The sequence below is a fragment of the Agelaius phoeniceus genome, chromosome 27 (assembly GCF_051311805.1).
Source record: "Agelaius phoeniceus isolate bAgePho1 chromosome 27, bAgePho1.hap1, whole genome shotgun sequence".
NCBI lineage: Eukaryota > Metazoa > Chordata > Aves > Passeriformes > Icteridae > Agelaius > Agelaius phoeniceus.
In genome coordinates, this window is record NC_135291.1 from 4,290,030 (window position 1) to 4,314,083 (window position 24,054).

Here is a 24,054-nt window from a genome sequence, read left to right on the forward strand (position 1 = left end):
ACTAAATGTGCCTGGGAGGTTCTACTCAGTTACTTCAAGTAGTCCCTTCACTTCCCAGACAGTCCAGATTCACACATACACAAAAACAGTTTCCCTTTTTGCACTAAGAGATCTTTTGTGAAATTCTGAAGACAGAACCCTCAATTGAGTATGGGGGTGCTTTTCACCTAGGCATGTGCAGTTTGTGGGAAATTTGAGTCACTCCCTTTCCTTTTTAGACAACCACTCACCCCTTTCAGGGTATCGGGCTCGGTGCGGCTGGAGAGAAACATCCTTCCCCTGTTACAGACTACACACAACCCTGCAAACCCCTCTGTCTGTCAGAATCCTGTCCATGACGGCAATTTAATGTCACGATCCACTCGTACAAGTGGGGTTGTGATGGTTCATTAACTGATCTCAGAGTGAAAAAACAACACAGAGGGGATTTCAGTATTAATCAAAACAAATGCACCTTTTATTGAGTGCCCACAGCAGAAGCAATAGAAGGATTAGAAAGGAGATAAAGGATAGAGGGAGAGAGAAGAAGACAGGGGTGGGAATAGCTACCAACAGAGAGACAAAGTCCTCGTGGTCCAGCCAATAGATCCATCTTGTCACGTGGGGGAGAATCTCAAATTCTTTGCATAACTCAGGGGTTTTGTATAGTCATCCACCAAGGGGAGAACAGATAAAAGACAATGGAGAATTAGTCTATTGAAAATGAGTAAGACAGTCCATGTTCCAAAACAGGACAAATCAATCTCAGTGGTGAGCGAGACCCATTGTTTTCAGGATTGGTGTCTATGAGAAACCAGTCTTGGTGCAGCAAACACACCTGCAGGCAACACTTGGTAAACATCCCACTTCAGTCAGGCCAGTGCCCCTGTGTTAGAATTTTAAGGGTCTCAGTCTCAGTCCTTGGGAGGAGGCTTCCCTTACAGTGCTTGTGAGGCAGATGAGGGATCTTCTATGGGGGGATCACCAGAGTTACCCCAGAAAGTTCATCTGGCCAAGAGGTGGGGAAATTCATGGGCCATTGTGATGAGCAGGGATTGTGAAGCAGGTGTAAGTGTACAGAGCAAGCCGCTCCCTGTCAGCCCCTGCTCAAAGCAGTTGTAACGTGGGGGCACAGCAAGCACAGCTGCAAACAATCACTTGGCGAGCATCCACCCCAACCAGGCCAGAACTCCAGCCAGGGTCCTCAGGGTCTTCCTCTCTGTCCTTGTGACGGTCGTGAGGCAAATAAAGGAAACTTCAGACCATCTCTTACAACAGTTTACTTTATCTCTTCCTCAACAATCCCCCCCTCTGGGAGATATCTTCTGTTATTGGGCCCTTGAGTGTCACTGCATGACTGATGAAAAATTTATCATCCCATTGTGAGATGCTCCGGCCAGAGGGAGGAGCCAAGCATTCCTACCTGGATATAATTTGACATTTGGAAGAAGAGAGACAGCCTTTTCCCACTGGATTCCCAGAGGAGCAGCTTTCTTTTCCACTGCATTCCCAGAGGAAGTCCAGGCCCATCTATGCCACCACTGGACCTTGAGAGGAAAACTCCACCCTTCTACAGGATCACTGCTTCAACAGAACCCCACCTGTCACTGCAGGAGCACTGCAGCCTCCATTTAATAGGACTGCTACCACCACTGTGACCCACAGGGTGTCAGGTCATATTCTGACTCTGCCAGTGGGGTTTTCTTGTTTGTACTATTTCATTTGTATTTTTAGTTTTCCTCGTAAATAACTGTTATTCTTATTCCCATATCTTTGCTCGAGAGCTTTTTAATTTCAAAATTATAATAATTCAGAGGGAGGGGGTTTACATTTTCCATTTCACAGGAAGCTCCTGCCTTCCTTAGCAGACACCTGTCTTCAAACCAAGACAGAATGCCATCCATATAATGTAGGATAATGGCATCTGGGAGAGTCCTTTGGATGGGAGATAGGACAAGGGCCATGTACCACTGGCATATATAGGGGAGTTTTTCTCACTTTGGGGGAGGACTCACCGGTGGTACCGCTTCAGAGGTGCCTGTCTGTTCAGGGAGGGGATGGAAAAGGTGAATATGGGAGCATCTTGAGGATGGAGGGGGATGTTGAAAAAGCAGTCTTTGATATCAACGACCACCAGTCTCGAGTCACAAGGAAGCAAGGACGGAGAAGGAAGGCTGCAAGGGACCCATGTCCTCAATGACCTTGTTAATTTTACAAAGGTCATGGAGGAGCGTCCACCTGTCCTTGCCAGGTGTTTTGAGAACAAAGACAGGGGAGTTCCAAGGGCTGTTGGAAGGTACAATGTGGCCCTTGGAGAGCTGCTCCTCCACTAGAAGCTCGAGGGTATGTAATTTCTCTGTTGAGAGGGGCCACTGATCCACCCACGGTGGGGTGTCAGTCTTCCAGGTGATTGTGGGGTGGTGCACTCTGCAGTGGCCCCAAATAGAAATCCCGGGACAGAGGTGGAATATCAAGTCAAGCTCCCCACTGGGACAACAGGTCCCTGGCCCACAGGGTGGTGAGTGCCCTGACTACAAATGGCCTGATGGTGGCAGTTTGGCCCTCCAGTCCCTCTGTTGTGATAATACGCTCGCTCCTCATGGAGATGGCAGCTCCTCCAATCACTGAGGTGACTCCAGTGACAGGAGTCAGCTCCGGGTTCAGGGGCCATTGAGGTTGTGTAATGATAGTAACATTGGCCCCTGTGTCCACCATCCCTTGTAGGTGGATGTCATTACCTTTATTCAACTGACTGCACTTTATAAGGGGCTTGTCTTGGCCCATGATTTCAACCCAGAATGCCATTGGGTGCTCTGGGATATTGTCTATGCTTAATGGCAATAAAAAGGCTTGGGCGATCACAGTCTCTCTGTGCAGGAAGTGTGGTGGTTTTGTGCAGCAGAAAGTGACTGTGATTTCGTCACTTGGCCCAACAGTTTGCACTTCCACTATAATATGTATTTCATTTGGTCCATGAATACATTACCTATTACCAGCACATCCCTCAGGCCCTCTAGGGGTCCATATTTTCTGGTGGGAATACGATAGAAAGCAGAGTCATCAAATTGTATAGACAAAGCACTCACCAGTTGGTGTCACGTCCTGACCTGAACTTGCTGGAAAGCCTTGGTCACTCTGGTCTGTTGTTCGGAGTATGAAGAGCTCCGCGGGAATTTCCCACGTATTGGACCTCCAGAATAGTGGGGAGGGTACAGTGAAACAGCTTTCCATTTGCTGTCTTCACACGGGGCCACCCTGCAGTCTGTTGGAAGTTTTTTGGCTGATAATGCTGCTGGTGGTGGTGAGGTTACTGGTGATAACAAAACTGAGAACAGTTGTTAGAATGTCTGTTGCAATGCATACAGTGTGATGAATGGCACCTCTTTGGTGGCTGCTGGTCTTTAGGCATTTTGTATTCTGCACAGTCCTTCAAAAAAAGGCCCAGTTCCCCACAATTAAAACATTTTGCAGTGTCTTGGGATGTTAAAAAGGCCCTCTCCCTTAGAGATTGCCCTTGCCACGGTGTGTTCAGTGGAAGATAATTTGGTGCAGGACTCGTCCATCTGGTTGATTGTAGGTTCTGGGTCTTAATATTGTTTTGCACTCATTGTTTGCCTTTGCCAAGGCCATTTTATTTAGCACTTCCTTCTTGGCCTCTGGGCCTTCTATTTGTCACTCAAGTGCAACTTTAAGTCTGTCTACAAATTTCATGAAAATTTCACTTGCCCTTGTTTAATGTTAGTGAAGCTCTGTGTATGTAGGGTGTCGTCGAGAGTGAGGAGCAGGGATGTCTTTGCAGCAGTGGTGATGCCACAGAGTGCAGCTTCTTGTAAGTCCTTTGCTTGGTCTTGTGGCTTCTGGAAGTCACCTTCTCCTGCCATTTGTTCAAGGGTTAAATTTGGTTTGTTGGCATCTTTTGAATATGTGTCCGCCAGTGATTTGAGATGCCTTTTTTACTGCCTCTCCCACAGCATGTACTCGACCGGGGTGTGAGACTCTGTCCAAAGTTTCTCTCATCTGCCTCATGATCGTCATTGGGGACCACTGAAGAAAAGACCCTTGTCTGAAGTTTCTGGCCCTGTTGGAGAAAGTTACGTGCCAACGGCTCCGAGACCTGAGCACAGTGCTAAGCTATTGTTCACAGGTGTTGTTTGCTGTATGCTACACTGAGCCCAATGAAAGAAGAAGGGGGCATCTTGCCTTTTTGCAGCAATAGCCTTGGAAGCTGTCCCACCTCTCAGCCTGGCTGGACTTCTCCTGAGTCTTGGGTGGTCCCCCACAGAAGACCCTCACCTGTTTTACAACCACCGTGACAGACAGACTGAGATGTAAGGAGCCTCTCCATCAAGGAGTGAGACATGAAACCCCCATGTGTGGAAAGGCCCCTCTGCTCCTTCCAAGGACTGGGACTGAAACCCCCAGCCCGGGGCAGGTGTGTGGGGGAGGCAAGCTGACCAAAGCCAGATGTTTGCCTGCAGGTTGTGACCGCTGGCCCAGAAGACAATGGCTCTCGTTTACTGCTGAGAACATGGACTACCTGTTACATCTATTCTTTATTGTATCTGTTTCCCCCCCTCCCTCACAATTTTCAATAGAGTTATCATAAAAATAACCTCTGAGTTAGTGAGAGATTTCAAGATCTCCCCAGACGTGACCTGGTGAACTCCATTGGCTGGACATCAAAGGACTTGGCTGTTCTATGTTTGGTAGCTATATACCTTCCTTTCTCTTCCTCCCTCTTTTCCTTATTTTTCCCTTTTTTCCCCAATTCCTCCCCAATGCATTTGGGTATTCAATAAAGGTGCATTTGTTTTGATTATCACTGCAAACCCTCCTGTGCCGTGTCGGTTTTTTGCACCCTGAGATCAAATCCACGAACAATCACAAAACCCGTTCGTAAGGATGGATTGTGACACGGGGAGAGTAGGCAATTCATGATATTTTTATTTTCATGCACGACCAAGAGACGGTCAGAGAAGGTGGCTTCCAGAAAGTTTTTTAAGAAATGCAACCCCCAACCATATTCCTTAGCCACTTTGCAGAGCTCCTTCAACTCCCCATAGGGAATCGGCTCCCAGGAATTGATTGCAGTCACCCTTCTGCTGTGTTTACATATAATCTGCAAGCCCACAATCTTTTTGGTGAGCTCTGAGCCCTCCCAGTGGCTTCCCTCTGCAGCTTGGCCCAGTGATCCTCAGACTCAGGACCGGAATCCAAGTCTGGGAATCCCTATTTTCATCCTCCGAGGAGGATGGAGGGCACTTGATGACTGCATGGAGCCTCTTGGGGCAGCCAGAATCTGCCTGTTTGTGGGCAGCTGTGGAAGCCAATATGGGCTCCTTCTGGTTGCTGTCATCACCACTTCTGGCTCCAATGTTGTGGGAATGGGAATGGGAGGGACCATCAGGAGGAGTCAAGAGAGGAAGGGGTAGGGTTGGTGTGCACAATGGGGAGGGGATTCCCGATAGAGAGGGGAAGTCCCAACATGGACACACTTCCTGACACAGAAGGGAGGGGCAGGGCGCGATTACAGGAATAGAGAAAGTGGGAGGAGGGTCAGAGGTGTCATTTTTGGCAGAACAGGGAGGTGACAAAATGGCCATTGCCTTTGTGGGATCAGCACCATTTTGTGGAGAAAGGGCAGAAAAACTTGGAGAGGGAGAAGACAAGATGGCGGGGCTGGCCACATTCCTGGTACCATCTGGGAGAACAACTGGGGGTGGTAGAACTGGGTACATGGGCATTGGTAAGAGGGTTAGGAGAGAGCCCAAGGCAGCATGGCCAGTGCTGCCCTGGAGAGGGGACAGAGGACACTGGGAGATGTCAGGGTGACGGTAGCAACCCTGTGCCTGCTGGCAGGATCCATCTCCCAATCCTCCCTGAGGCAGGGAAGAGAGTTTAGGGATGTGAGGGGAGGAACGGGGAGAAGGGGTGTTAAACTGGGGTCCCGAATGTTTCCCAACGTTTTCTACAGACTCAACAATAAGGCCAAAGGATAAAATTTCCCCACTGAAAGATCCCCTTTAACTCAAAGAACATAGAATCTTTTCCCTATATGGTCCCAGAACTCATTAGAATGAATTCCCTCATAACATCAGGAAAATACTTGAACAACCAATGAATAAAACATTTTAAATCTCCCTTTGAAAAATGAAAATTTTCTCCAACAAGGATTCCTTTAACTTGGGTATAAACTTCCCTGTGTGGGTGGATCACTTTGGCTCCCATCCCCACACTTTCTCCCAACATCCAAGAGGAAAAGAAGGCAAAGGAAAGACAAAAAAGGATGACCCCCAAATATAGTACTCACATGACAGTGGGTCAACAAAACCTCTCCAGGTTGTCTGTCAGCTTCAACCAATCTTCTCGTCTCAAGAAGGTTGCCGGTCGCCTGTGTGATTCCCCCAATAAAACTTAGGAGTCTCCTCTGGGAATTGGCTGCTCCGAACACGGCTTAACTTCAGTAGTCAAAAAGCTACTGAATACACCTCCAGGAATGCTCCGAACAGGTCCCTGTTCAGGCTGCCAGCTGTCACAAGCCACAAGCCCGTTGGTGGTGGAGAGAGAGGCAGGGGAGCCGTGACCTTCCAGAAGTGTCTCCAGTAATGAAGCCGCTCGGTGGCACAGGCACACACACACACACACACACACACACACAATCACTGCAGCACACACTTCTCTTGTAGAATCACCAATGACAAAGAAATGGGAAGGGTCTTTGTACGGATGCCAGAGAAGGAGGTTTATTTCAGCCACGCACAAAGGGGTTCAGGGACAAAGATAAAAAGAACAGTGGAAGGTCTGGGTTTAAATACAGGGGACATGGAGGGGGGCAGAACAGAGCATCAGGGCCAATGGGCTGAGGGCTCAGGGCAGTACAGAGGGGAGATGAGGGGTGGCAACCAATAGGGTAAAGAGGGTAGGACACTGAGGCAATATGGGGCCAATGGATAAGCAGGGAAGGGAGAACATTCAAGGACATAAATATAAGGAAAAAGGGAGGGAGAGGCCAACAGTCCAACCAGGGAAGTAGAACTGGGTACATTTGCATATACAACAAAGCATCCTGGAAGAGGGTCTGCTCAATTGCCCTGAACAGGGGAGATTTCTCCAAGTTGGGGTCTGTCTGTCTGTCCAAAGGTCTATAATGGCCTTTGTTCTGTAGGCCCACCGGCCTCCACAGATGCTCAGTGGAAAAAGGGGTTCGAAGCTTTGTTTGTGAAATTTGTGGGACATGCAAACCTGAATATTGCAGCCCTCATGACTGACCACCTGGCCAGAGAAGGAAGCCACTCAGACCCTGTGGGCAAACCCACATTCCTAGTGAGGCCCTTGAGGGTATTACTGAAGCTGTGCATAGCACATTTTTAAAGGTTCCTGATGCTGTGAGCCCCCCCAAAAGTATTTACTTATGTAAAGCAGGGACTGGCAGAGCCTTATATGCAATTCAATGGCTGCTTGAAACAAGCTCTTAAAAGACAAATTGAGAATGACATTGCCAGACAGGTGTTGCTTTCAAAATTAGCTGCTGAAAATGCTAATGAGAATTGTAAAAAACTTCTGAAGTCCTTGTCTAAGGAGGAGCCCATCCTGCTGTAAATGATAGAGGCATGTAACCACCTGTGTGCCTTCAGCATAGGGCAACCGTTACTAATGAACCTTACTGTGGGGGCTGGTATAGCAAATGCCTTTGTGTGGAAGGGGCCAACAGCGGGCCTGTTAGCTAAAGGAGTGAGAAGAAAGGTAAGAAGCAAGAAGTTGATAAGGATTCTCTCCAAGGCTGTAACTGAGGAGACCAAGAAAAGTAAGGAATTGAAGAAAGATAAGAAGAGAACTTTGCAGCTGGATGAAGTATTTTTAGAAAGTCAGTTGAAGTCACTGTAACTTATCCCCAAGGATATTATGTTGACTTATTGTGGCCAATAGTTAGGGTAGAAGAAGTATAAACAATTAGAAAGTGTATAAAAGGTCAGCCATGTTCGATAATAAAGAGTTGCCATCTGAGACTGCTTGTGGTCTCTGCCTTGTGTCATGACTGCCTTGAAAGCGACATCTGGTGACCCTGATGTGATTCAACACCCTTAAGAACATACTTGATCTGGACCCATACGGGCTCCTAGAGACTGGCAGCCATGACTCACTGGGACGTAGTGGGGGAGGCGGCGTTGGTGCAGCTGAGAATGGCGGGTGGAAGCCACAGGGAAGCCCAGACCTGATTTTCTCCTATCAAGACATCTGGAAGTAGGTGAGCCACCAACTAGTAATAATGGGAAATAATTTATCTAATGAAGAAGAGACTGTTTTGGCTACATGGAAAGTTTTGTTAAGAAATAAGGGAATTAATACTTCAGACTATGCCCTTCGTAGTATATTGCTGTGGGCTAAATCACAGGATTTTGGCTCTGATCCCGACACAGCATTTAGTGTGAAAGCATGGGAAAAAGTCGGGGACAGACTGTAGGAAGTCATCTGAGTGGGAGATAAAACTGTTGTTGATCTAGCTGTTACCTGGGGATTGCTTTTTGAGGCATTAAAGGAATGGAAAACTGAGCGAGAACAGGGCAGGATGCGGATGAAGAATCAGGGTTGATAACAGAAACTGATGAAGGGGATGAGGCAGAGGGGGCCTCTGATGGGGAACTTGGTGAATCTATCCTTGAAGAAGGTGCAGGTGCCATGCAAGTTACCAGGTAGGCTACCAAAGCTTCCAGGAAAGCTGCCAGAGCTTCTGGGCTGGATGCCAAAGCTTCTGGGACAGCTGCCAAAGCTTCTGGGAAAACTGCCATAGTATCTCCTTCTCAGACTCCTAAACCTCTTTATGTCACAGCTGCACAGCAGCTCCTGATGGTGCCTGTATACACCACACCACTGCACCAGGTAGCTGAAATGTCTTTAGCAGAGAGAGAAACCCAGTCTTCTGCCCCCCTGTTTCCCTCTGCTCTAGCCCAGCCATCTACCCCCTCGCTCCCCTCTGAGCTGCCTGAACAATCTCCAAGGTCGTATCCTCCGTTACCTGACAGTGACAGCGACAGCGAATCAAGTGATGAGTCACCCGCAGTAACATCGGAGTTGGGGCAGGGAACTGTTGACAGTTCACCTTCTAATAGCTGTAGCCCTACTGCTCCATGGACTTTGCCCCCACGTCAAGTAACTGGGCTTCCTTGAGAGCCTCAGTGTCCTGGGTTGACTATATGATGCTTTTATCCCCAATTATGTTATGTTGAATAATAAGTTTTGCACCTTATATTATGTTGAATAATAAGTTTTGCACCTTTAAGAGTTTTCCAGAGAGTGAAGCAGCGGGAGAGAAGAAGCAGCAGGTTTTTTTCAGACACCGTACTCACTCCTCCACATTTCTGCCCCTGGACTGTTGTTGTCTGCGGATGGACTGACAGTGGGACAGAGCTCTCTTTTGCTTTTAGTTAGTTTTAGCTAGCTGAGGCAAAGAAGTTCCCTACTGTGGGGACTTTTGTTTTTTTCCCTTTTCCTTGGAGCTCTTGAAACCCGCTCTGGACTGAACACCCAGGGGAGCACGGGCAGCTGCATCTGTGGCCCACCAGGCCGGGCCTGGCCTGCAACATTTCCAGCACCGGAGGGACTGATCAGAGACAGAGTGAGCTGAGCCGCAACCCGGGGAGGGACTTTCTCAGTTTGTCATCTCTTTTGGAGTGGCAAGAGATTTTATTTTTGATATTGTTAAGGTTTTGTTGTTTAATAGACAGGTTTTTTCCACCTTTCTCCAAGGAGGTATTTTCTCCCAGACCAGTTGTGGGGAGAAGAGCAGATTGGATCTGCTTTCCTACCGGAGCTCCTTTGGGGGATTCTCTCCCAAATTTGCTCTAAACCTGGACACTCAGGAGTTTTGGGAATTTGTCAGGAAGAAAGCAGCTGAAGAAAAGAATTGGGACCTGATAGAAAGATTAGGTGCTCCAAGAGTACCTCAGGAGAACAGTGATAATGCAAATGTTGCCTGTGATAACCCTATCTATGGCTTTTCCAGGTTTTAAAGCAGCTCCTGGAACAGGGCAGGATGACAGTCATCACGTCTTTGCCTGGAAGGTTGTGCAAGATCTCCAATCGAAAGTGGCTCAGTATGGCATTAATTCCTCAGAGGTAATGCAATTAATATGTGTAATTAATGCAGATATGCTTGCACCTTATGACATCATGCATATTGCTACTATTTCATTCCAGCCAGTACAATACAGTGTATTTCAAGAAACTTGGAGGCAAGTGGCTGAGCGCACAGCTGTAACAAATATGCAGTTGCCTCAACACGACCCTCATCATGCTGTGGGTGTTGATGCCCTACTGGGCACTGGGCCTTTTGCTAACACAGATTCACAGGCAAGGTGGGATCCTTCAATTTTGGCACAAGCTCAGCAAATTGGCACGAGTGCTTTAATTAAATCAATGGAAATGGCAGCTCCAAAACAGAGATATGATACTATACAACAAGGGATGAGAGAAGCATTTTTGCAATTTGTGGAAGAGCTTGCTGCAGCCATTGAAAAACAGGTAGATGATGAATCTTTGCGACACAAATTCTGTATACATTTGGCTAAAGAAAATGCAAACTCAGGCTGCAGAAAGATTATTGACACTTTACCTGGAGAACCCACATTGCCTCAAATGATTACTGCTTGCTTGAAAGTTGGTTCAGTAGACCATAAAATAGCAGCTCTTGCTGCAGTTCTAAGACCTTCATCGAAATGCTATAATTGTGGACAGCAAGGGCAAGTAATGGCACAGTGTAATACCCAGAAAATAACATCTAAGCCAAGCGCAAACAGCAATGTTGTGTGCAATTGTTGTGCTAAATTTGGGCACTATGCTCAACAATGCAGGAGTAAATATCATGCAAATGGTCAGCTGTTGCAGGGAAACAGGAAGAGGAGCGCAAAAGGGCATGTGTGAAAACAAATACCCCAAGAACCACAGCAGCAAATATGGGCCTACCCAGCACTGCAAAGCTAAACATTTGTGAACAATACTCAGGGGCAACAAGTGGGTCTGCAGGGATTGATATACCCACCGCTGACACAGTAACCATTCTGACAAAAGAAATGTGCAAAGTGCCCCTCGATGCCTATGGTTGAATAGGACAGGGATTGAGTGCGTTTTTGATAGGAAGATCAAGTACTACAATTAAAAGGTATTCATGTGCATCTAGGACTTATTGATGCTGATTATTTAGGACAGATTCATGCTATGGTACCCATTGATGACCCTCCTGTCACTATTCAGAAAAGAACTTGCATTGCTCAAATTGTACCTTTTGTGAATTCTGTTCTGAATACAGTGGACCGAAGTCGTGGCACAGGAAGTTTTGGATCAACAGGGATACCTCAAGTGTTCTGGGCTCAGAAAGTTATGGAGAACCATCCAGAAAAGACACGTATCCTCACAGCCAGTGGGTGTCATCCAGGAACCATATCAGTAACAGGCTTGATTGATACTGGAGCAGATGTCACAATACTCTCGTGACTTTGCTGGCCTCAATCGTGGCCTCTCACTCATGCAAGTTTTGGACTTCTGGGGTTGGGTGGTGCTTCAACAGGTGGCCTGTCAGCCATTGTAATTAATGTGAAACATCCTGATGGCCAACAAGCTATCATCAGACCCTATGTTGCCGATTTGTGGGGATGACATTGTGGGGACGACATTGTTTATCTCAATGGGGTGTCAAAATACGTATTTTTAATAGGGGCCACTGTGATGCAGGGCAATGAATGTCCAGTTGTAGCCTTGACGTGGTTGACAGATGAACCTGTCTGGGTTGGCAACCTCCATCACATTAATGTTACTTAAGTCATCAGTTCATTTGCTTCCCACAGGAGTTTTAGGACCATCCAGGCAGCGTATGCATGCATTGTTTTTAGGTTGGTCATCCATCTCCTTGATGGGACTTTTTGTTCTCCTTGGGGTTATAGACTCTGATAATGAGATTATGATCATGGCCTGGACACTCCAACTGCCTTTCACTGTTCCCCAAAGAACTTGAATAGCTCAACTGATTTTATTTCCCCAAACCATGAGCATACCTTTTACAGACGTAATATGAAATAGGGGATTTGGGTCTACTGGAACACCCCAAATATGTTGGGTACAACCTATACTAGAACAATACCCCACATGCTGGTGTACCCTGACATTAAAAGGGCAAAAGATAACACTTGACAGCCTCATAGACACAGGGGTTGAAGTTAGTTATCTCTCAAGACAAATGGCCCTCACAGTGGTCCCTTGCTAAAGTGCTCCAGGCACTTTCAGGCATTGGAGGAAGCAGCCACAGCTGTCAAACCCACCACTGGATACAGATCAAAGGGCCCGAGGGACACCGTGCCTCAATCATACTGTTTGTATTACCAGTACCAATGGTACCATGGTGGGGGATGTTCTCTCCCAATGGGGCTTTAGGATTCAATCAGCTTTTTAAAGGGGGCCGTTGGAGAGCGACACTTTAAAACTAACCTGGAAAACAGGGAAAATGGTTTGGGTGGATCAATGGCCCCTACCATTGCAAAAACTTTTTGTATTAACAGAGTTGCTCCAACAACAAATCCAGAAAGAGCATTTTGTCCTTTCTAACCGTCCTTGGAATTCTCACATTTTTGTTATCAAAAAACAAACTGGCAAATGGCGCTTACTCCATGATCTTTGAAAAATAATGCAGCTATGGAGGACACAGAGGCCTTACAGCCAGGTCTCCCATCTCCTACCATGATTCCCAAAAATTGGCACTTGACTGTTACTGATTTAAAAGATTGGTTTTTTGACATTCCTTTACATCCTGATGATGGTCCTAAATTTTCCTTTTCGGTTCCAAGCACAAACATGCAGGCACCCTTAGAGCGATATCACTGGATAGTTTTACCTAAGGTCATGAAAAACAGCTGTACTATTTGCCAGTGGTATATTGCTAGGTCCTCAATTCTGTTCATCAACAAATGCCTAATGTTCTTTTGCACCATTCTATGGATGATATTTTTGTAACAGCTGAACAACAGGAAGTCATGGAGGAAGCCTTAGTTAGCCCTTGTCACCAAAGCTGTAACTCAGGCAGGGCTTTGCATAGCTCCCAAAAGGTACAAAAACATCCTTCGTGGAGGTGTTTGGGGTGGTGCATTGGAGTCTCTTCAATTTCCCCCCAAGGTCTTCAAATTCAGACAAATATTTGCACCTTACATGATGCACAAAAATGTTTGGGAACAATCAACTGGGTGCAATCCTTGTTAGGGAATTCAAATACAAAGCTAAAAGTCCTTTGTTTGAATGATTAAAAGGAGATTCAGACCTTTTATCACCTAGACAACTTACATTTCAAGTTCAGCAGGTGCTGCAATGCCCAGCTGATGTCATAATAAACCAACAAGCTGCACACTGGGCACCTGAGCTGCTTTTCTTTTTAATAATCTTGCATCCAGCAAAACAGCCCCATGCCTTGATGTTTCAATGGGACCCCAATGCACCAGACTCTTTGTTTATCACTGAATGGATTTATTTACCACACCAAATGACTAAAACCATCAGTACCCAACATGAAATGATGGCCCAACTGGTTGTTAAGGCCTGACAGAGACTCATTTCTCTTGCAGGAGGGGAATTTTCCACTGTTTTCCTACCTTTAACCACCTTTTATTTGAATTGGATAGTTCAGGGATCAAGGCTCTTCAGATGGCCTTTCCTGAATTCAGTGGACAAATCTCAATACATCCTCCAAAACATGAGTTGTTTTAACATCTTTTAAAAGCTTTTTTTAAGCTTTTTTTTTTTTTTCAATTGACAGAGAAACCCAAGAGGAGTGAGGTTCCACTTCAAGCCTTAACAGTATTCACAGATGGTTCTGGTCACTCTCAGAAATCTGTGGTAGTATGGAGAGACCCCTCTTCTAGTGGGTCTAATGGAGAGCAGATTTATCCATATCTGAGTGGTCCCCCCCAATTGTTGAACTTGCTGCTGTTGTCAGAGCTTTTCAAAAATTTTCTGTTCCTTTTAATCTGCTTACAGATTCAGCTTATGTTGCAGGAATAGTGATGAGAGCCAAAGCATCAGTTTAGAAAGAGTTGAAAATTCACAACAATTTTATTGGTTGCAGCTCCTTGTTTTTTCCTTAGAAAATTGAACATTTCCTTACTTTGTTATGCATATTTGTTCACATACAGACCGTCCCAGATTTTTAGCTGAAGGGAACAGGCAAGCTGGCCTTTTAACAATGCCTGTACAACAATCTGTTCTGCCTAATAAGATAGAACAGCCTAAATTGATCCATTTGTTTTTTCACCAAAATGGTGTCACTTTGATTTGGCACTTTGGCATTAGTAAAGCCCAAGCTTCAAGAACTATTGCTGTTTGTCCTGATTGCCAAAGGTGCTGTTTTCTCTCTATTGCAGGAAGTATTAATCCCAGAGGGCTTCAGAGCCTTAAAGTCTGGCATCAGACGTTACCCATTTTTGTGAATTTGGTCATTTAAAATACATTCATTCCTCTATTGATACCTTTTCTGCTGCTCTTTTTGCATCTGCCCATTCAGGGAAAACAGCTTACGATGTCTCTAGACACTTCACTGCTGCTTTTGCCATTCTTGGTATACATCTGAAGTGAAGACAGGCAATGGCCCAATTTATATTTCCCATCGAGTTGCTAACTCTTTTGCCTTCTGGGGAATTATGCACAAAACAGGTATTCCTCATTCCCCAACAGGCCAATCTGTCACAGGCTCATGGCTCCCTCAAACATCTCTTGGTACAACAGAAAGGGGGGCCAGAGATGGCAACCCTGCCAAGAGACTGCAGAAAGCCCTTTATGTGATCAACTTTTTGAATTGTTCTTTGATGGACCCCAACCCACCGATTGTTCCACATTTTAATCATGAATCACAATTGCAACAAAAGGAAAGAAACCCCTGCATTAGTGAAGGATCCAGAATCTGGTAAGATATTGGGGCCTTATCCTTAGGCCACCTGGGGTAGAGGTTTTGCTTGTGTCTCCACAGAGAATGGTCCTGAGTGGATTCCAGCAAAGAATGTGAAGCCGTTTTTAAGAATCTTTGAGTGCATCACCTGAAGATTCACCTTGAACACCAACATTGGCGGAGAACCCTTGTGAACAGGACCTCACCACCACACCAGCGCCTGTTTAACCTCTAACAGACTTATGTCCTTAAGAAAATGGTTAAGATTACCCAGTGGTATCAGGGTTTACAGGGCTAGGAAAACTTCTGGGGGATTGGAGACTTGGTGGATGAATAAAAAATTTAGTTAAAATAGGCTTCTATGTATTAGGCATTGTATTATGTATTGTTATGGTTATTCCTTGTATTTACAGTGTGAGAAAAAATTAATAGACAAGTCACTTAAGAGTGTATTTTTGTTTGAACGGATAGGGGGAGGGATGGGAATAAAACAGAGAGAACAGTAGAACTGATAAAGGGGCCTGATATCTGAGGCCTGATTGAGTGGAAACTGTGGGAAAGACAGACACAGATAAAGGTTCCCTGGGCAAGAAGTGATCAAGAAACATGTTGTGATACTTTGTGACGTTACCAGGTGACCTGATGTCCTGAAGAATGTGTAACCAAGGGAAATTGTTACAAAAAATTGAGCCCTATAAAACTACCATACAAGTAAAACCCTATATAAATCCCTGGCATACTCAATAAAATTGGCTTCTGATCTGAAATCGGATGTCCCGTCTCTCCATCGTCATTAACCCCCCTAGGTGGGGGGAAGATGTTGGAGAGATTCCTTTCCCTTCTCTTTGTCCTGATGTGATTTGGTTGGTAATAAATTCACTCCCTGTCTCAGGCTGGCTCTATTTTGCCAATGCTGGTGCTCTGGGCGGGATCACTCCCATTCCTGCACTCAACTCCCAGGCCTCTCCACAGCCAATCAGAGAATGTGATGAACAAGAGTCAGCCAATCAGAGAGAGCAGTTCTGATGACTCACCAGTTGCTGGGCAGACCCACAGCACCCAGTGTTCCCTGGACCCCACCCTCCCTGCTCAGTCACACCCCAATCCTCCCTGCGCAATCACAGGAGGTCCCAGTCAGGTGCAAGGCCACGGGAAGGGGCTGCAGCTGCCACTGGCTCAGGAGCTCTGAGGGCAGAAAAAAGGGGGTGACACCGGGATGGGGGACACTGGCAGGGCTTCCCTTAATGGTGCCTCCATTTGTGTTGGCCCAAGTGAGAGCTTCTGGAGAATCTCTTCCCACACACAGGACACTCATTGGGCCTCTCCCCAGTGTGGATGTGCCTGTGGGTGACGAGGGTGGAGTTGCGCCTGAAGCCCTTCCCGCAGTCGGGGCAGTGGAAGGGCCTCTCCTCTGTGTGAATCTGCTGATGTACTGAAGCCTGGACAGACAACTCTTCAACTAATTAAAGTTGAAAAGAAGGGTATTTTATTGCAGTGCTGGACACATAAGGAATCATTTCCAAATGGATGTGCAAGGAGTTGCAGACTCCTGCTCTCTATTTATACAGAAAAGGTTTTACATATCCAAGCGGTTTCTAAGGATGCATAATACATAATCATTATCTGCCCACTTTGTATTATAATCAGCTGAATACCTAATATGTCTGCACAATTGCACTGCCTTAATTGGGTCTGTGGGATTTTGAAATAAGGGAGTGGGCGTATGTGAAGAAGAAAGCTCTCTTCCTCATGGTAAACTCTTCACCCATGGCGAGTTTGCAGGACTTTTTGATCTGCTGGTCATGGTCCAAGCCACTCCAAACTGATTATTCTTAAGGCAAGATATTTCTATGGTCTCTGCTCCTCCACAATTGCTACATCTATCCCTGTCACTCCGAGCTTTACTTTCTAATATATTTGTTACTCTTTCACTAACCTATGTGATTTTTGCTTAGCTAACATACCTTCTTAACTAATTTTAAAATCTTAACTAAAATATGTAATCTTCTACTATCTCAGTTATACTCCCAGTTGGCCCCTTGACTCATCCACAGTTTTCAATTATCGTAAATACATTTCCAGCTGACCCCTTGACTCATTACGATGAGATTGGAGCTGCTCAGAAACAACTTCCTACACTCGGGACACTCATAGGTTCTCTCCCCAGTGTGGATCTTGCAGTGATTGATGAGGTTGGAGCTCCACCCAAAGCCCTTCCCACACTCCCCACACTTGTAGGGCCGTTTCCCCATGTGGATCACCTGGAGCCAGATCACATCTGAGCTCCAGAGCTCCAGCTGAAGCCCTTCCCACATTCTAAGCATTTGTGGGGTTTCTGCCAGCCATGAGTTGTCTCCACCACCTCTGAGTTCTGAATGAATCTCTGGCTGCCTTCTGGACACAGGGGGCATCTTTCCTCCTCACAGCTGCCAGGGCTGGGTTTGCAACCCCTCCTTGTGTGGGATCTCCAGGGCTTATCCTCCCCATTGGATTCCCATGCCATGGAGCTGCTCAAAACGGCCTCTCCCATGAGGTTCTGCAGCAGGGATTTGCTCTCCCTGGTCTCCGTCTGCAGCTCAGTGCCTGGGGAAGGAAAGGAAAGGAAAGGAGAGGAAGGAATGAGGAAGGAAGAAGGACAGAATGAGAAGGGGAAGGAGCTGTGGACAAGGACAGGATGGGATTTGCCTCTGTGCCAGAGGGAAGGGGAAGGAGATCCCCCCAGTTCATCCCTGGCAGGACGGCATTGGTAGCGGGGTTGTCCTGCAGCCAGAGGAAATGTTGGGCTGAGACATGAAACAGAGGAGAAGGAGAAAGGGGCAGTGACTTCCTCCTTGCCTGCCTCAGTGTCCCAGGCCATCTTCCTTTTCCTCGCAGCCTCCTCCAGCTCCATCCAGACAAAGATTGGGATTGACAAATCCTGGCTTGGGGGAAAAACAACAGGTGAGGCCCTTGGTCCTGCTTCCCAAGTCCAGCTCAAAAAGTAACCGCCCTGTTCACAGTTGGATGGGCCCAGACCCTGCTCATCTCCAGCCTCCCCCACCCCTCCAGGCTGACAGGATCCCCCAGCTCCAGGATTGGCCTTCGTTGCTCTCCCCACTCTGATGCCAATCAGAGTCCCAATACCAATATCCCCCCCAGCTGGTACCACTGCCCCAGCCAGTACAGACAGTTTGCCACAGGAACCTTCCACAGTTCTCCAAAGGGGCATCTGTGTCTCACCCTTGGGGCCCTGCAAGATCCAAGCATCCCCTCCCCTGAAACAAACCCTCCCAGAGATCCTCCAATGGATTTGGGGTGAGTTCCCCCTCCCCACTCACCTGTGAGATCTGGGGGGATAGATGCTGCCAGGGCCAGGGGAGCTGCAGACTCAGTGGGCGAGTGGGAAAACAACGTGGTTCTGCTGCGGCTCCTCCTCTTTCTATTCTTCTTCCTGCTCTTCCTTTTCCCATCCTCTGCTTCTTCTCTCCCTCCTCTTCCTATTTCTCCTCCTCTGTGCCCAATCCAGATCCTCCTTTCACACCCTTCTCTCTCCCATGGCTGCAGCGTTTGGGTGGAAGGAACCAGGGAACATCCCATGAGCCCCCCAGGGATGGGCAGAGGGCTTGGGAATCCACCCAGTGCAGATCCATTCCCCTCCAGAGCCCCAGGGAATCACTCCAGGGATCAAGCGATGGGGACACAGTGGGATCCCCACGGAACCACCCTTTTTCTATCCCATCCCCAACTTTCCCTCCCCTCTCCTATCGTTCCCCCAACCCAAGGACCCCTCCCAACTCAATCTGGGGATCCCATCCCTCTCCCACTCTGAATCCTCTTTTTCCCTGCACTCCCACCCCTTTCCCATCGTGCCTTCAGCTCCACCTCTCATCCCTATTTGGTTTTGGGGGATGCAGGTCCCTCCTGCTCAGTCTGGGGGGTCACATCCCCCCTTTCCCTCAATTCATGCATCTCCTGGCTGCTTTTTCCTGGGAGCAATCCCTCAGTTTTGGGACTTTTGGGGTGTAGTTTAAGAGTGTGACAGCTCTGTCTGGCTTTCCCCTCCTGTTGTGGCCTCTCAGCTGCCCCTGACACCCTGGGGGGGCTGGGATTTTCTTCCTGGGGACAAGGATGTTCATCCCCTTCCAGGAGCCCAATGCCCGTCTGGGGCTCCAGTTCAGGGGGTCCTTGAGCAACTGCCCCAGAACCTCCCCCATGGTCTCCCAGCACAGCCAGAGCCACTTGGCCTGGGGTCCCCAAAGGCCTCAGCAAGCCCCAAATCCCTCCCAGGAACCCTCAACTCCCTCAAACTCAGCATCCCCCACATCCCCTGCAAGTTCCCCCCATGGCACCAGCCATGGCTATGTCCCCACATGTCACTGCCCATGTCCCACCGTGTCCTCACCCATGGCTGTCTCCCCACCATGTTTCCATCCCTGTCATTGTTCCCCACATCTCCATCCATGCCTGTGTCCACCCACATCCCCATGAATGGCTATGTCCCCCTCCATGTCCATGTGTCCCCCAGCTGGTTCAGGAAAAATAAAATACCTCTTTGAAGAAAAGTGGAAAAAACTGTTTATTACACACAATAAAACCTAAACAATATTAAACAATAAAACCTCTTGCTGCTCTAAAAGAGAGACAAACTCACCAAGTCCCTCTGTGGGCTGTAGCTCAGCTCACTCAGTCCCTTATCAGTCCCTCTGGCGCTGGAAATGCCGCGGCCCAGGCCCGGCCTGGTGGGCCACAGGTGTGAGCTGCCCGTGTTCTTCTGGTGTTCAGGCCAGAGCAGGTTTAAGCAGGTCCAAAGAAAAGGGAAAAAACCCCACAGTAGGGAACTACTTTGCCTCAGCCAGCTAAAACTAACTAAAAGCAAAGGAGAGCTCTGTCCCGCTGTCTGTCCATCCGCAGACAACACAGTGCAGGAGCAGGAATGTGGAGGAGTGAGTGCAGTTTCTGAAAACAAACTCTGCATTTCTTCTCTCCCTCTTCACTCTCAGGAAAAGTCTTAAAGGTACAAAACTTATTATTCAGCATAAACAGAACAGACTGGGGATACAAACATCATATAGTCCACCCTGAACATACCTTCAACATCATTCAGTACTCCCTGATGTCACCAGAAGATAGGATTGAATGCAAAAGATTTTATGGGGTTGAAAGTCAACAAATCTGCCCTCCCCAAGGAATTCCCATTGTAGGTCTGTGTCCCAATGGATGTTCCTGCTGCTGGGTTTATCTAGCTGCCCACAGGGAACCAGGAAGATGTGGAGCCCCCCAGCCAGATGTCTTCCCAACACGGATCACCAGGACCATGGATCACCAGGGCTCTGCCCAACAACGCTCACTGAGGATCATCCAATGTAGATCGTCTCATGGGGGACAGAGCTGGAGCAGCACACAAAGCTCTTCCCTCACGTGGGGCACTCACAGGGCTTCCCTTAGTGGCGCCTCCGTTGGTGTTCTGTCAAGTGAGAGCTCTGTGAGAAGCTCATCCCACACTCCCCACACTCGTAGGGCCTCTCTCCAGTGTGGATGCGCCGGTGGATGGTGAGTTTGGCGTTTTCCTTGAAGCCCTTCCCACAGTCGGGGCAGCGGAAGGGCCTCTCCTCTGTGTGACTCCGCTGATGTTTGAGGAGATCGGAGCTCCTGTGAAACCTCTTCCCACACTCAGGACACTTGTAGGGCCTCTCCCCAGTGTGGGTGCGCTGGTGTTTTCTCAGGTCTGAGCTCCACCCATAGCTCTTCCCACATTCCAAGCAGGTGTAGGGCCGTTCCCCCGTGTGGATGACCTGGTGCCGAATCAATGCCGAGCTTCCTCTGAAGCTCCTCCCACACTCCCCACACTCATAGGGCTTTTCCCCAGTGTGGATCACCTGGTGTCGTATCAGTTGGCCCCTCTGCCTGAAGCTCTTCCCACATTCCCCACACTCAAATGGCTTTTCCCCAGTGTGGATCCTCTGGTGTTGGATCAGGATGGAGTTGTGGCTGAAACTCCTCCCACACTCCCCACACTCAAAGGGCCTCTCCCCAGTGTGGATCACCTGGTGCTGCCTGAGGCTGGAGCTCCAGCTGAAACATTTCCCACATTCCAAGCACCTGTGTGGCTTCTCCCTGCCATGAGGCTTCTCCACCAGCTCCAAGCTCTGGCTGGATCACAGGATGCATTCCTGGCTCATGGGGGCTCTTTCCTCCCCAGAACTCCCTGGGTACGGTTTGCAGCCCCTCTTCATGAGGTACATTCGGGGCTTTTCCTCCTCCTCCATCAGGCCACACCCTGAGAATTAAAAATCCTGGTTTGCAGAAAAAATCAAGAGGAGAGCAGCTTGGACTGGGAAAACCTCCATGCCCAAGTTCATCTGGGAAAGTTATTGGGCATCTTGTGTCTGAAAGAACCTCCAAAACACCATGATTCAGCACAAAAATCCTCTAAACATCAAGATGCCGATCAAAAACTTCCCAAACGTCATTATTCAGCAAAAACCTCCTTCAAAATACAGAGATTCAGCCCTCACAAAGCACAAAAGCACCAACATTTGCCCAGTAAAGCTCAGAAACCCCAAGATTCAGCCTCTGTGAAAATCATGGATTCCCCCTCCCCTGGTCACCTGCTGCATACGGACAAAGCTCCTGGGGCTGGGGGGGAGGCTGCAGATACAGGGAGGAGTAGAACCGTGTGGTGCCACCTCTTTCTGCTGCTCCTCCTCCTCTGTTCCTGCTCTTCCTCACACTCCTCTTCCTCCTACTATTCCTCCTTCTCCTGCACAATCCCACCTTCTCCTCCCACGTCCAGGGTTTCACCATTTTGTTCCTCAACCCTGCTTCTCCTTCCCTTCTCCTCCTGCCCCAGGCCCAGCACCCGCTGCCGGCTCCCTCTTGCCCCCAGACCCACAGCATCCCACGGCAGGGGCAGGGATGGAGCTGGGGCAGGTCGGGCTGGGGCAGCGCTGGGCTCCCGGCCGCTCCCGCCCGCACTCGGTCCCCACTGCAGCCGCTCCCGCCAGGACAGCGCGGGGGGGCCCGGCCTTGGCGCTGCCCCACTCCCACCTCCCCAAATTCCCCTCGAGGGGGGCGCTGGGGCCGAGGGGGGGGGGGGGTGGGGGGGCAGGTTGGGAACGCTGGGATCCGCGGGTCTGCCTGGCAACTGCTGAGTCATTAGAGCCGCGTGCTCTGATTGGCTGAGCGCTGCCTGAGCGGGGGGGATGTCCCACAAACGCGGGATCCCCATGAAAGGAAGAAGAGGAAAGTGTCTTTACAATCAGATGCTGTGAATCTGATGAGAGATAGACCCAGGAACTTGTACGTAAGGAAGCGACAGGAGAAGCCATCAGTTTAAGAAAATGTTGTTAACTGATGACACAGACTGCTGCTCAGCCAAGGTCCTGCCACATTCATGAACTTCGAGAAGAAGAACAACAAAGACTTCACAGAGCCATGAATATCGGTTGCTACACAAAAGTAGGGATCATATCAAGGGGATATGTAGTAAGTGGATTGGGAAGTCTCTTCCTCTCAAGTACACCACCCAATGAGGAAAGGAAGAGGGAGATGCAGCTGGGAAAATAGAATGAACAGGAGGCTGCGTCCTCCACCAACTGGAGAGACCCTGTAGGAAATGTCCCATGGCCTCTCCCTTTCTTTAGGAATGAAATTACTTTTACAGGACTCCTCTGTCTGCTTTGTGGACAGAATCCTCTGGTGAGGTCAATTTTTCCACACACCTTGGGACTCGTCCGGAATTCTATCCACCGTCTGGGGCAGCGGGCAGTGAGTGCAGCTGAAGGTGCCTCACCCAGTTTGGGTGATCGGCCCCCTTGGGGGCGGCAGCACCGGGGACTGATTGGGTACCTGAGAGTGACCAGGAGAAAGATGAGTGACACATCAGGGGGGGCTGTGAAGAGTCAGCAGGGAGAGAGCACTGAAAATCTCATCAGTGAGTGCACTGGGATCTTTGGGGAGTGAGCACGGCAGGGCACCCATGGAGACAGAAAAGGGAAAGCCAGGAAGGGGTCCTGTGCCAAAGGGATGATGATCCCAAAATATCTCTGAAGGGTCCCTTGGGAGAAGGTTGAGGTAGATTGCACACTCCCTCAGAGGCAATTAAGGACTTGGACACCCAGGGGGGCAATAAGAGAAGTGGAGAAGGGATTTGGACAACGGGATGGATGGCATTGGTGTGCTGGGAAGAGACTGGGTGAAGGGGAGTGTGCAGGAATTTGGTTAAGGCAGGAAGCAGCAGGAGGAATCTATGTGGTGAGAAAAAGAAAAGGGGAGGAAGAGAAAAATACTCAGAATTTGGATGTTTTTCAGCAGAGTCTTATCCTCAACATTTGCCAGCTGATCATTTGTATCCCCGGTTTCCAGGAGAGGAAAACAAGGAGGTCAGGGTTTCAGGGGGTTTCTCTGTGGGGGGCAGCGGCAGCACCGGGCGCAGAGGTGCGGGACCGGGAGCACGGGCTGGGGGCCTGGGGGGAGCTGCGGGGCCGGGCCGGGGCTGTGGGGCAGCCGGGGCTCAGCGCCGGGCGCTGCCTGACCCCACCAGCCCCGGGCAGGGCCGGCAGTGGCCCCCGGCCCCCAGGAGGCTGCGGGACGCCCCGGCCGCTGCCCGGCCCCGTGGAGCTGCCGGCCCTGCCCGCCGGGGGGCGCCTTTGGACACTGCGGCAGGACAGGGACCGGCTCTGGGATACGGGCTGGGGAGGGCACCCTGAGCACAGGGACGAGGAGCAAGGAACACCTGGGAAATGTGGATTATACAAGGAAGGACTGAGATTTTCTTTTCTTTTCTTTTCTTGGGATCACCACAGAAACTTTGCAGAAAACTCAGCAGCTCTCAGAGGATGAGCACCCACAGGCACTGAGGGGGGCTGCAGGAGGGGCAGAAGAAGGCCCTGCAGCACTTCGGCACAAAGGCCCAGCAGGTGAATGCAAGAAGGGAGCAGAAAAAGGCCAGGCTGAAGGCAAAGGCCAGGGCAGAGTTCCTACAGCCCCTGAGGGATCAACCCCAGGGCCCAAGGGGGCCCCAGCACCCAGGGCACGGGCTCGGCCACAAGCACCCGGCAGAGGCATTGCCCTCCTCGGCAGGGGACAGCCCACCCAAACAGCCCCTGGCAAGGAATCAGGGCTCCAGCTGCAGGGCACAAGGACACTGCAAGCACAGACAGCAGCACCCTCAGGACCAGCAA

General features: G+C 49.0%; 1 protein-coding gene, 1 long non-coding RNA gene and 1 pseudogene across 3 annotated transcripts in view; 1 reads left to right on the forward strand and 2 right to left on the reverse strand.

The window, feature by feature from the left end:
- The window catches only part of LOC143695956 (uncharacterized), a 758,734-nt pseudogene that overhangs the window by 27,153 nt on the left and 707,527 nt on the right, over positions 1–24,054 (forward strand). The window lies entirely within an intron of this gene.
- LOC143695980 (uncharacterized) lies at positions 16,357–18,204 on the reverse strand. The gene is made up of 2 exons (XR_013185449.1): positions 17,729–18,204; positions 16,357–17,476 (listed from the first exon to the last, which is right to left on the reverse strand). It is a non-coding gene; the product is annotated as an uncharacterized LOC143695980 (long non-coding RNA).
- Positions 18,684–21,138, reverse strand: LOC143695896 (uncharacterized). The gene is made up of 2 exons (XM_077191099.1): positions 21,086–21,138; positions 18,684–21,022 (listed from the first exon to the last, which is right to left on the reverse strand). The coding sequence occupies exons 1-2, from the start codon at positions 21,136–21,138 to the stop codon at positions 20,314–20,316; spliced, it is 762 nt and encodes a 253-aa protein (XP_077047214.1). The 3' UTR covers positions 18,684–20,313.